The sequence below is a fragment of the Hyperoodon ampullatus genome (genome assembly GCF_949752795.1).
Source record: "Hyperoodon ampullatus genome assembly, chromosome: 17".
Classification (NCBI taxonomy): Eukaryota; Metazoa; Chordata; class Mammalia; order Artiodactyla; family Ziphiidae; genus Hyperoodon; species Hyperoodon ampullatus.
In genome coordinates this window covers 13,104,578-13,118,463 of record NC_136930.1, presented here as the reverse complement: position 1 = coordinate 13,118,463, position 13,886 = coordinate 13,104,578, and the positions used below count along the sequence as shown (strand labels likewise).

General features: G+C 38.8%; 1 protein-coding gene across 1 annotated transcript in view; it reads right to left on the bottom strand.

Annotated features, from left to right (window-relative positions):
* Positions 1 to 1,369: 1,369 nt before the first annotated feature.
* Positions 1,370 to 13,886, bottom strand: part of PREX2 (phosphatidylinositol-3,4,5-trisphosphate dependent Rac exchange factor 2) — a gene marked incomplete at both ends in the record, with an annotated part of 282,561 nt that continues 270,044 nt past the window's right edge. Inside the window, 2 exons of the mRNA XM_079722715.1 lie at positions 1,370 to 1,415; positions 7,773 to 7,840. Coding sequence (XP_079578841.1) covers positions 1,370 to 1,415; positions 7,773 to 7,840 — 114 coding nt within the window. The remainder of the gene's footprint in view (positions 1,416 to 7,772; positions 7,841 to 13,886) is intronic.

Below are 13,886 nucleotides of genomic sequence, written 5' to 3'. Positions count from 1 at the left end.
CATTTATTATTAATTTGACCAGTATATAAAGGCCTCATGTATATGCAACGCAGTATTTCTGTTATTCAATACACAACTGCTAGTGATGAAAGTTTTTTTAATAAGTGTTTGAAAACTATTATCAAATTTCATAAATTAAAATTTCATAATGGTTTGTATATACTTTAGTTATGAAAAGCATTTCACATAAGCAATTAATCTAAATCCACCTAAGTATCACAATCACAGTAAGGGCATTTTAATTGTTTTGAAAATTACAGATTTAAAATCAATATTACTATATTCATTATGCTAAAAAAACAATGTTATTTTATCAAGGTAGAAAGGATAAACATGTAAACTTTAGAATGAAAATAGAATACACCTTGTACTTTCATAAATTATCAAGGTCTCTAATAGTCCTTTTAAAGTTCAACAAATAAAGCTTTATTTTCTCATCTTATATATATATATTACCTTGATAGAAAAACACTCAGCATGGTGTATTCTTTTAGGAGTCTGACATCTCATATGAAAGCCTTTAATAAAATAAGAGCTTTAGGTATCTTTCAAATTTAAAGGTTGACTTTTTAAATAGGCTTATTTTTCCCTCCTTCACCCTGGTCTTCCTTCCAACCCTCCCCCATCCCTGCCTCTCCCCATTTCCTGGACACCTACGGCGCAGCATCAGGACTCATCGCCCAAGGAAGCCACGCCCACTTCAGAGGCCAAGGACAGCATGGTTCCCTGGAACTGTCCACGAGCATAAAGGGTCCCTGAAAGCAGCTGGAAGAAGGTCTTGCTGGAGACCTCAATCAGCTCTCTTCTCTACTGAGAAACACTCCCTTAGAAAGAGTAAAGGATGCTCTTCCCCTTTCACCCGCAAGCTACTTTCTCGGATGCAAGTGGGAGACAGAAAACCTACGACACCCAGTCTCTATTGTCTGTCACATTTCTGTGTGATGATCTGGAAAGTGTGACCACATTTCTTCAATGACAGACTTCTTCAAACGGAAATATCCAACATAACATGCTCCATTTGGAGAAGATGAAAGCAAACACAATACAATAGTTTTAATAAATGGGAAAGGAGGCACAATGGTTAATGTTTTATCTCTGACACTTTTTTATGTAATGTCCAGGGATGGATAATTCACATTAACACACATGAAAGATCGGTTTGTGAAGCTGGGTTGTCTGAATGGACTTCCATCCATTTCCAGCACAAATATCTAAGTGCAAGCTGAACATTAGTTATTTACACCATGATGAAAGACCAAGAGAAAAAAATCCATTTTTTTATGTTGAGTGGAGAATGTTTAGCCAGCACATCCTTTGTCTAGTCCAGTGTTCAGAAGCTTCTGCTTGCCTGGTTCCTTGGAGATTCTCCTCATTCTTCTCCAACTGGGGGAGGAGGCTCGCACAGCTTGTACAGCCTACAAAAGGCATGGGAAGGTGTGACAACAGCCCGGCATATTGACATCGCTTGACATGTTTTTATTTGTAGAACAAATACATTGACACTAATTTCTTGGTTTGGGAGTCAGTCATGATCATATCACCAATTTCACTAAAAATTGCCTGTGCGTTAGTTAGCAAACTCCAAAATTCCGGTTCTGTTATTACAAAACACCAGTGTCTCTTTGCACATCTAGATGCCTATTGATTAGGCAATGCTGCCGTTTTTACACCAGCTGCTTCTGTTCCAGTGCTGCCAACTCAGGCTGCTCACCGTGCTGGTAGCGAAAGTGACTCTCCGAATTCTAGGAGATGATAATTACCATAATATCTATCATGATTATCTTGTAGCAAGATAGCATCTACCTCTTACGGGTTACTGATTTTCTGACTTGTCTTAGAAATTTGCTTCATTTTGTACCATCCTGGTGGTGCTGGCAGTTGGTCGTGGCTAGGCTGATGTGGCACAGTCTTGAGGCCTGAATATCAAGGCACAATTAGCTGGTGTTTCCTAAGGAATACCTGTCCAGCTCTGCCCACACTGTCACTCATCTGTCAATAGAATCAGGTGGAGATTCAAGTGGACTACGGAATCCATTTGAACTGGCAGAGATGCTCCAAGATGCTCTCTCTTTGCATCGCAGATCTAGTTTTTTGAAACCATACAGCATGAAGGCAAAGCTCAGGGGACTGAACTAGTAGGATTATACAAGTTCTAGTGCTCCACGTTTTTCTGAATGGTTGAATCCTAACTCCAGAACTCAAATAAAGGGGGATATAACCACTGCAACAGTAATACCCAGGGCACACCCACTATTAAGGCAGAACCTGAGAGAATACAAGCTGATCTAAGGTGGCTGGTTGTAAGCCTGTAGTCCTCAGGAATGCCCATGGCCACGCTGGTCCTACTTCAGAGCTTTGTCTGATGATCTAAAAATTTAAGGTGCAGATTTCAACTTTGCTCCATTTCAAAAGCACTCCAAACCCAGGATTTGCTGTGGTGACTCACTCTCTTTTACAGATGAAATTGAACACACTTTAAATGAGTTGTTGACAAATTTATCAAATTATCAGTTTCCTCTCCCTTCATTTAATCCCATGGTCATTCAAAATCAAAGGGGAGAGAATGAAAAGGATTTAATATTGAGTTAGAAACCTTGTTAACAAAATGAACTTTCCTACTCTGGAAACACAGAAGAAGTTACTGCCTTTGGAGTCTGGAAGGTGGTTAATACTGTACATGTCATCTCCATGGAAGAAAATGAACGCTGAAATAAGGACATCTCACATCAGAAAACTTATTTCATCCTTCCCAGAGAAAAGAATACATTAAACTGAGCTGATATTCTTCAAAGCTGCTTTTGCAGCTGAAGGATACGGTGTTGCTTCAAATTGCGTTCCCGGTGCTGGAATAAGAGAATGATGGGAAAGTTCTTCTCCTCTTTAATTTCTATCATTTTATTTCCCTGAAAGTGCCGCTTAATGAGTGAAAAGGCACAGTGGACTTACTCACGTAGGACGGGAACAGTCAGCTGGGTGGCAAATGTCCTATGCCTTGAGATCCGGGCTAAGGCGTCCCTGTCCATTACCTTGCACTGCATGTTTCCACGTAGCGTAACTAATGCCACTGGGTAGAGCAGTCTTTGCAATGTCTGTCTCGCAAATTGGAGAAAAGGCTACGCCCTGTGATCGCCTAATAAAGTAATAGCTCTGGGTACCACAGAGCTGGGCAGATGCAGCTTTGGGGGAGGCTTCTTGGAAGTAACTCAGGGTTACCTGAGTTCAGACACATCTGTCATGGAAATTGTGGGGCTTTGGGAATTGAGCACAGGCAGATGAAGTTTGTAAGTAAAATGTAATAGGTAAGAGTTGGACTTTTGCTCTCTGCTGAGGCATCTGCTTTTTGTCAGCTAAATAGTTAGGTCACGGGAGTACTTTGCCCAACATTTTGGAGCCCCTGCCGTATTCACGTCCCACTCGTGCACATCAGGGCCCTGCACGAAAAACGTTTGTTTCTGGCTCCACTTTCTCCTTTTCCTGTTGGGCTCAGGCAGCCATCCTGGAGCTGGTATTTCCAGCCCAAATTTAAGTCTGCAGAGAATAGAACTTTCAAACTTCAGTCTATAGATCATGTCCTTCATCTTTCTACATGGCACAAATAAAACCTGTGTTAAAGGAGACCCCAAAGTGAATGCCTCTATTCAAGGCTAAATTATCAATAACACCCTGACCCAAGGCAATTCTCCCAATTTAACAGAGGGCAAAAACTGTCTCAGAGAAGATAAATAACCTGACTAAATAAGGTCACCTGGCAGGAACGGGACCCAACATCATTTTTTTCACTTTTAACCACTACAATATGTTGTCTCCCAAGTATGTAAATAAAGGAAATCAAATTTTCATTACACGGTAGTTTCCAAAGTGTGTAATGCAATAGAAAATAAGACCAGTGCGCCATTACGTCTGGAATGTAATATTTGGTTCTTGGTGAAGATATGTTTATTGTTCTGGCCAGTCAATATATGCTAGTTACAAGGAGGAGGAACCTCATTTGTATCAAAAACATCTCCACATGGATGCCCAGCTGCACTTTACTGCCATACCACCAAGTCAAGCTCATCATCTTTCCCATGCATGCTTTTTTTTTTTTTTTTTTTGCGGTACGCAGGCCTCTCACTGTTGTGGCCTCTCCCGTTGCGGAGCACAGGCTCCGGACGCGCAGGCTCAGCGGCCATGGCTCACGGGCCCAGCCGCTCCGTGGCATGTGGGATCTTCCCGGACCAGGGCACGAACCCGTGTCCCCTGCATTGGCAGGCGGACTCTCAACCACTGTGCCACCAGGGAAGCCCCCATGCATGCTCTTTTTCCTCCATCTACTATCTCAGTGACTAGAACCTTTCACCATTGTCATCCAAGCCAAAGATTTGGTGGTCCTCCTAGAGTCTTCCTTTTCACTAACTTCCTACAACAAATTAGTGTCCAAAGCATCTGCTGCCTTCAGTCTTAGTTGTCCCCAAATGGCTCCTCCTAATGTTGCCAGACATAAATTCTAAAATCCAAATCTTCCAGAAAGATTGTTTATTAATGGCTCCTTATTGTCTTCAAGTTAACATCAAGACTCTTCAATATCTTGCAGAAGTCTCTTCCTGATCCAGCCCCTGCCTATGTCTCCAGCCTCACCCTGCATCATTCTTAAATCACATTCAACCATCAGTCATAGAGATCTAGGTGTAGTTCTCAGAATGTGATGTGTTCTCTAGGCATTGGTGTCACTGCGTCAGCTGGGGAAGACATTGATTACCGTGCTGACTGGGGAAGGAATACTCTGCAACCTCTCCCCTCCATCCTTAGGCTGGGTTATGTGCCCCTTCTCTGTGTTCCCATGGCAATCTGTGCCATTCCTGTGATGGTTCTTTTTTTTAAACTGAAGTACAGTTGCTTTACAGTATTGTGTTAGTTTAAGGTGTAGAGCATAGCGATTCAGTATTTTTGTGGATTTATTCCATTATAGGTTATTACAAGATAATGGGTGTAGTTCCCTGTGCTATACAATAAATCCTTGTTGTTTATCTATTTTATATATAGTATTTGTATCTATTATCCTGTATGTCTAATTTGTCCCTCTCTCTTCCCTCTCCTCTTTGGTAGCCACAAGTTTGTTTTCTATGTCTGTGAGTCTCATTCTGTTTTATATACACATTCATTTGTATTATATTTTAGATTCCACACATAAGTGATATCATATAGTATTTGTCTTTCTCTGTATGACTAATTTCACTCAGCATAATATTCTCTAGGTCCACCCACATGGTTGCAAATGGCAGAATTTCATTCTTTTTTATGGCTGAGTAATATTCCAATGTGTGTCTCTGTGTGTGTGTGTGTGTGTGTGTGTATACACACACACACATATACCACATCTTCTTAAGTCAGTTTGTCTGTTGATGGGCATGGTTTGATTCCATGTCTTGCTATTGTAAATAGTGCTGCTATGAACATTGGGGTGCATGTATCTTTTCGAATTAGTGTTTTCGTTTTTTCCAGATACATGCCCAGGAGTGAAACTGCTGGATCATATGGTCGTTCAACTTTAGTTTTTTAAGGAACCTCCATACTGCTTTTCATAGCAGCTGCACTGTCATGGTTCTTATCACACACACACACTGTATACTAGTTTCATTTTATTCAGTTGTTGCTCTATGACACCTCACTGACTGGTAGCGGGGATTATGTCTGTATCCCTAGCTTTTATCAAAGTGCCTGACATCTACAAACACACAGCAGAAATTCAATATATGTTTGCTGAGTGAATTTTTAAAAAATGAAAGGCAGTGAATGGAGAAAGGAAAACTATAATAGAGATTCACTGGGGATATGAGTCAAATACTATGTCAGTCAGAGACAGCAAACTTTATCTCTGTGAAGATGTTTCCAGAAACATTACCCGAGTCTTGCCTTGGAGGGCCTGGCCTTGAGAGACAAATGTGTTCTTCACTTTGCTCTCTTTGGGACAGGAATCCTGGTTGCCAGGTGGGAGGGATCCCAGATGCTCTGTGGTACTTAGCATCCTCTCTGCACCCTCACAGAGTGCTTCTCACATTCTCCCTTTTCTTGTGGTTGTGTTTCACTCATCCCTCTTTAACTGAAAGTTCCTTGAGGGCCGGAACTATTTCTGTCTCATGCTTACATTCTCCATGGGGCACAGCAGAATGCTTTTCATTTCTTAGGTCCTCTATAAATGTTTGTAGAATGAATGAAAGCATAACTAAAATTGAAAAATTACTCTAGATTTCTCTCTCAGGGCTGTTACCCCCTTGTAAAATATGTCAGCTTTAGAACTGGCAGGTTTTATTGTGTTTCAAGTGTTTTAAACGTAACCCAATAAAAAACCAAGTGAGCTCATCAGTTTCTTTTCTCATATTGAGCTTGCACATTGGTTTATTGATCAGGATGCTTAAGTCTTATCCCCACTGCTTATTAGTGTTTATAAGCCCCAGCTAAGAAGACCTCGCTGAGCCATTATATTGTTTTCTTATTGGAATTTTAAAGCTTCACTGGGTTTATTATCCAAATATACCATGACTGCTAAGGTGCTGGAGAGATAATGCCTATGTGAAATGATTCTTTAGCAACAGAAAGTCTTAGATTCTAATCTAATCAACTATGCACGATAACAAGACTTGAGGATTAAAGAGAGTTAGGAGCCAGCACTGAAAATAAATGCGATTAGACTATGAGCACTCCATCTACTTTCAGGGGGAAAATGTTTTCCCTTTTGCAAGTACTTTCACGGCCCATATAGTTTTTCAGAATGAAGTAGAACTTCATAAATGCTGCAGTCATCATTCTCACTCTGGTAGTTGCTTTGTAAATAGAAACAAACAGTGTCTCATCTGTGACAGTGCTTGGAGGGGGCTACTTTTTGTTAAAATGCAAATGTATAAAAACAACCAAATGTAAAAGAAATTATTTAACTTTACCCTACTTCAAGATAGATGGCTGCCTACCCTAATGTCACCAGGGAAATCAAATCTTTGATGGCTGTTCCCATGTTCATTTAGTTTAAAGGTGGATTTACAGTCCTTCCTTACGATGATATGTGCACTGTGAACATTTGGTAGAATAACGAACAAAAAGCTCATTCATTCATTCATTCATTCATGCATTCTTGAAATCAGTTCAAATATTCTGTGTAGGCACTATGTAGGCACTATGATAAGCAATAAATAAAATCCAAAAAGAACACTCCCTGCCTCTAAAGAATTCTTATTCAGGTTAGGCAGAGAGACATGGAACAATACACTGCAACACATCAGGGCTATAATGGATCAATATACAAGATGCTAAGGGAACACAGAGAGGAAGAAAACTCAACCAAAGCTTCAAGGAGAAAATGGTACCTAAGTTGGGTTTTGCGCTTATGTAGCAGTTTTTCATACAGACACACATGGGACAGGTGATCATGCCAGAGGGAACAGCACATGTGATCATAGAAGTATAAATGGAAATGGCATCTTGGTGGTTTGGCACAGCTGGAATACAAATTTCAGTAGTACTTGTGTGGAGTTTTGTTTTTGAATTCATGAAGGAACTTGAAAAATAGAATAATGGCGATAATGTTACCTCTAAGTTTGCTTCACCTAAAATTTCATTTAATCTGAGAGCACTTAAGCCTAATCACATTTGGCCACCGAATGCTTACAAGGCTGATTTCCATGAGTATATTCAATACTACACTGGGCATATCCTGGGGTCGTTGCATTAGCTGTAAGTGACACTGTCTGGGAAATGGTGGCAAGTCCTCTGGGAAAGAGCAGACATGGGGAGTCACTCACCTCGGAGCAGACTGTGGGGTCCGGTCCCTGACTCCCAAATTCTTTGCTGTGTTCTGAACTCTTGCTCCCTAAAAGAAGTAAGGACAATCACTTTTAGCTCTGCATTGTATTAGTAACCATTTAACATACCATTAACATTTGAGTGTAGGGTATTGATTGCAACAATATATTTATATTTAACGTCAAGAGAGACTGGATGAGGAGAAAGAAATCATCTGAGCATTTTCAGAATTAATGTTTTTAAGAATCAAAATACACTGATGTATTGTTTCAAAGCATTGATACTTATTTCAAAAGCCATCTAAATCATTTCAAAGTAAGGTAAAATGACAGCTTCCTGTTCACTATCTCATCTATGTCTTTATTCAATATTTAAGCAATTAACTTTTAAGACACTGAAAACAGGAAAGGAGCAGACTAGAAATACCTGCTCTGTGTCCCCACTTTCCTGGAACAGAAATCACAGTTCTATCACATGCATACAGCCTGTTTTGTCCTTAGCTGAATATTTAGCTATTTTAAACTTCATAGTATTTATCAAGAAAATCTTTCCTTAAACAGTTTAAAGCAATTTCTGAACGAGGCATATGCATGTGGATCTCTGAAATATAAGAATTCTGCCTCAAAGTTTATAGTACAAAGATAACGCGATTTAGCAATGAAAAAGTCTTTGCAAATCTGTCAAGTTCATAAATATTCATTGTTCAGTTCCTAAGGGGAATGAGTTACTACATAGAAGCAAACACCAGGGTATGGGGCTGAGTATAAATGGAGGAGAGTGGTTAAAAAAAACCAAAACTCTCTCCCTGCTACTAAATTCTGATGGATGGGAAGGGAAGAAAGAAAAGGAGAAAAGAAAGAAAGAAAAAGAAAAGAGTATATTCTCTCAAGATGGACCAAATAAAGGAAAGCAAATAGGGAAAAGGGGATGTGTATGGCAAAAAAACAGATGGGAAGAAATTTAGGAGTTGCAATTATGAAGTTTAAAAAACCTCTTTATTTTGAAGCAATTTTAGACTTAGAGAAAAGTTTACAAGCAGAACAGAGAGGTCACATACTTTACCCACCAGGTAAACTCCCTCTAATGTTAACCCTTCACTTAATCACAGTATGATGATCAAAACCAGGAAATGCTATTAGCTAAGCTGCATGTCTTATTCACATTTCCCCATTTCCCACCACTAATGTCCTCCTTTTCTATCCCAGAATCCAATCCAGGATCCCACACTGCATTTTGTCTTTGTATCTTCATGGTCTCCTCCAATCTGGGACAATTCGTCAGGCTTCCCTGGTCTTTCATGACCTTAATACTTGGGATGAGTACTGGTCATTGTTTTGCAGAATGTCTCTCAATTTGGGTTTGCCAGATGTCTCCTTATGATTAGACAGAAGATGTGTATTTTGGGCAAGAAAATCACAGAAGTGATGCTGTATCATCATATCACTGAGGTTGATCATCATCATATCATATAATGTCCAAACGTCTTGTCACCAGTGACATTAACTCTCATCACTTGGGTACGGTGGTGGCCACCAGATTTTTCCACTGTAAAGTCACCAGCTTTCTTTTTGTACTTAATAAACCTGTTGTGAGAGAAACTGTGAGACTATGCCCATAGCCTGCTTCTCTTCAAACTTGTGCTCACTGATTTTAGCCTCTATTGGTGCCTCTTGCCTGCATCAATACCACTGTAGTGTTTGTCAACTGGAATGCTTCTGTAAAGAAGGGTTATCCCTTTTCCCCAAACTATTTATGTATTCAAGTATTTATTTAAATCAGTATGGATTCATGGCTATTTATTTTATCCTATGAGTTATAATCCAACATTTTTATTATTAGTAACATTTTGTTGTTCAAATTGTTCCAGTTTTGGCCACAGGGAGCTCCTTCAGTTTGCTTCTCGTGTCCTGTTCATATAACCACCATCATTTTTGAGTACCTGTTTATTTTCTGGCACCTCAAGATGCTCCAGGCTCATCTTTCCTGTCTCAGCTGGGAATTAACCTCTTCAAGAATCCCTGGCTTTTTTTTTTTTTTTTTTGAATACATCTTTATTGGAGAATAATTGCTTCACAGCATGGTGTTGGTTTCTGTTGCACATCAAAGTGAAACAGCTGTATGCATACATACGTCTCCACGTGCCCTACCTCTTGAGCCTCCCTCCCACCCTCCCAGGTCATTGCAAAGCACCGAGCTGATCTCCCTGTGCTATGCGGCTGCTTCCCACTAGCTCTCTATTTTACATTCAGTGGTGTATATATGTCGATGCTACTCTCACTTTGCCCCAGCTTGCCCCTCCCACCTCATGTCCTCAAGTTCATTCTCTATGCCTACATCTTTATTCCTGCCCTGCAACTAGGTTCATCAGTACCATTTTTTTTTCTTTAGATTCCATATATATGCATTAGCATATGGTATTGTTTTTCTCTTTCTGACTTACTTCACTCTGTATGACAGGCTCTAGGGCCATCCACCTCACTACAAAAAACTCAATTTCATTTCTTTTTATGCCTGAGTAATGTTCCTTTGTATGTATGTGCCACATCTGCTTTATCCATTCATCTGTCGATGGACACTTAGGTTGCTTCCATGTCCTGGCTATTGTAAATACTGCTACAATGAACACTGTGGTACATGTCTCTTTTTGAATTATGGTTTTGTCAGGGTATATGCCCAGTAGTGGGATTGCTGAGTCATACGGTAGTTCTATTTTTAGTTTGTTAAGGAACCTCCATACTGTTTTCCATAGTGGTTGTATCAATTTACATTCCCACCAACAGTGCAAGAGGGTTCCCTTTTCTCCACACCCGCTCCAGCATTTATTGTTTCTAGATTTTTTGATAATGGCCATTCTGACTGGCGTGAGGTGATACCTCATCATAGTTTTGATTTGCATTTCTCTAATGATTAGAGATGTTGAGCATCTTTTCATGTGCCTCTTGGCCAACTGTATGTCTTCCTTGGTGAAATGTCTATTTAGGTCTTTTGCCCATTTTTTAATTGGATTGTTTGTTTTTTTTGATATTGAGCTCCATGCGCTGCCTGTATATTTTGGAGATTAATCCTTTGTCTGTTGTTTCATTTGCATATATTTTCTCCCATTCTGATGGTTGTCTTTTTGTCCTGTTTATGGTTTCCTTTGCTGTGTAAAAGCTTTTATGTTTAAATAAGTCCCGTTTGTTTACTTTTGCTTTTATTTCCGTTACTCTAGGAGGTGGGTCGAAAAAGATCTTGCTGTGGTTTATGTAAGAGTGTTTTTCCTATGCTTTCCTCTAAGAGTTTTATAGTGTCTGATCTTACATTTAGGTCTTTAATCCATTTGGAGTTTACTTTTTGTATGGTGTTAGGTAGTGTGCTAATTTCATTCTTTTACATGTAGCTGTCCAGTTTTCCCAGCACCACTTATTGAAGAGACTGTCTTTTCTCCATTGTATATTCTTGCCTCCTTTGTCATAAATTAGGTACCCACATGTGCATGGGTTTATCTTTGGGCATTCTATCCTGTTCCATAGATCTATATTTCTGTTTTTTGTGCCAACCATACTGTCTTGATTACTGTAGCTTTGTGGTATAATTTGAAGTTGGGGAGCCTGATGTCTCCAACTCCATTTTTCTTTCTCAAGATTGCATTGGTTATTTGGGGTCTTTTGTGTTTCCATATGCATTGTAAAATTTTTTGTTCTAATTCTGTGAAGAATGCCATTGGTAGTTTGATAGGGACTGCACTGAATCCACAGATTGCTTTGGGTAGTAGAGTCATTTCCACAATATTGATTCTTCCAATCCAAGAACATGGTATATTTCTCCATCTGTTTATGTCATCTTTCATTTCTTTCATCAGTGTTTTATAGTTTTCTAAGTACAAGTCTTTTGCCTCCTTAGGCAGGTTTATTCCTAGGTATTTTATTCTTTTTGCTGCAGTGGTAAATAGGAGTGTTTCCTTAATTTCTCTTTCTGATTTTTCGTTGTTGGTGTATAGGAATGCCAGAGATTTCTGTGCATTAATTTTGTATCCTGCAACCTTACCAAATTCATTGATTAGTCCTAGTAGTTTTTTGGTGGCATCTTTAGGATTTTCTATGTATAGTATCATGTCATCTGCAAACAGTGACAGTTTTACTTCTTCTTTTCCAATTTGTATTCCTTTTATTTCTTTTTCTCCTCTGATTGCCGTGGCTAGGGCTTACAAATTTATGTTGAATAAGAGTGGCGAGAGCGGACATCCTTGTCTTGTTCCTGATCTTAGTGGAAATGCTTTCAGTTTTTCACCATTGAGTATAATGCTTGCTGTGGGTTTGTCATATGTGCTATGTTAACCTACCTTTATTATGTTGAGGTAGGTTCCCTCTATGCCCATTTTCTGAAGAAATTTTATTATAAATGGGTGTTAATTTTGTCAAAAGCATTTTCTGCATCTACTGAGATAATCATATGGTTTTTATTCCTTAATTTGTTAATATGGTGTATCACATTGATTGATTTGCGTATATTGAAGAATCCTTGCATCCCTGGGATAAATCCCACTTGATCATGGTGTATGATCCTTTTAATGTGCTATGTGATTCTGTTTACTAGTATTTTGTTCAGGATTTTTGCAACTATGTTCATCAGTGATATTGGTCTATAGTTTTCTCCTTTTTGTGATAGCTTATTCTGGTTTTGGTATCAAGGTGATGCTGGCTTCGTACAATGAATTTGGGAGTGTTTCTCCCTATGCAATTTTTGGGAAGAGTTTGAGAAGGATCAGTATTAGCTCTTCTCTAAATGTTTGATAGAATTCGCCTGTGAAGCCATCTGGTCCTGGAGTTTTGTTTGTTGGAAGATTTTAACTTACAGTTTCAATTTCAGTGCTTGTGATAGGTCTGTTTATATTTTCTAATTCTTCCTGGTTCAGTCTTGGAAAATTGTACCTTTCCAAGAATTTGTCCATTTCTTCGTGCTTGTCCATTTTACTGGCATAGAGTTGTTTGTAGTAGTCTCTTATGATCTTTTGTATTTCTGTGGTGTCAGTTGTGATTTCTCCTTTCTCATTTCTAATTTTATTGATTTGAGTCCTCTCCCTTTTTTTCTTGATGAGTCTGGCTAATGGTTTATCAATTTTGTTTATCTTCTCAAAGAACCAGCTTTTAGTTTTATTGATCTTTGCTATTGTTTTCTTCGTTTCTATTTCATTTATTTCTGCTCTGATCTTTATGATTTCTTTCCTTCTACAGACTTTGAGTTTTCCTTGTTCTTCTTTCTCTAGTTGTTTTAAGTGTAGGGTTAGATTGTTTATTTGAGATTTTTCTTGTTTCTTGAGGTGGGACTGAATTGCTATAAACTTCCTTTTAGAACTGCTTTTGCTGTGTCCCATAGGTTTTGGGTAGTCGTGTTTTCATTGTCATTTGTTTCTATGTTTTTTTAAGTTTCTTCTTTGATTTCTTCAGTGGTCTCTTGATTTAGTAGCACACTGTTTAGCCTCCATGTATTTGTGTTTTTTACAGTTTTTTCCTGTAATGGAGTTCCAATCTCACAGTGCTGTGGTCAGAAAAGATGCTTGATATGTTTCAATTTTCTTAAATTTTTCAAGGCTTGATTTGTGACCCAAGATGTGATCTATCCTGGAGAATGTTCCTTGTGCAGTTGAAAAGAAAGTGTATTCTGCCACTTTTGGGTGGAATGTTCTGTAAATATCAATTAAATCTATCTGGTCTATTGTGTCCTTTAAAGCTGTGTTTCCTTATTTATTTTCATTTTGGATGATTTGTCTGTTGGTGTAAGTGGGGTGTTAAAGTCCCCTACTATTATTGTGTTACTGTCAATTTCTCCTTTCATGGTTATTAGCATTTGCCTTATGTACTGAGGTGCTCCTATGTTGGGTGCATAAACGTTTATAATTGTTATATATTCTTCTTGGATTGATCCTTCGATCATTATGTAGTGTCCCTCCTTACCTCTTGTATCAGTCTTTATTTTAAAGTCTCTTTTATCTGATATGAGTATTGCTACTCCAGCTTTTGATTTCCATTTGCATGGAATATCTTTTTCCATCCCTTTACTTTCAGTCTGGATGTGTCCCTAGGTCTGAAGTGGGTCTCTTGTAGACAGCATATACATGGGTCTTCTTTTGTATC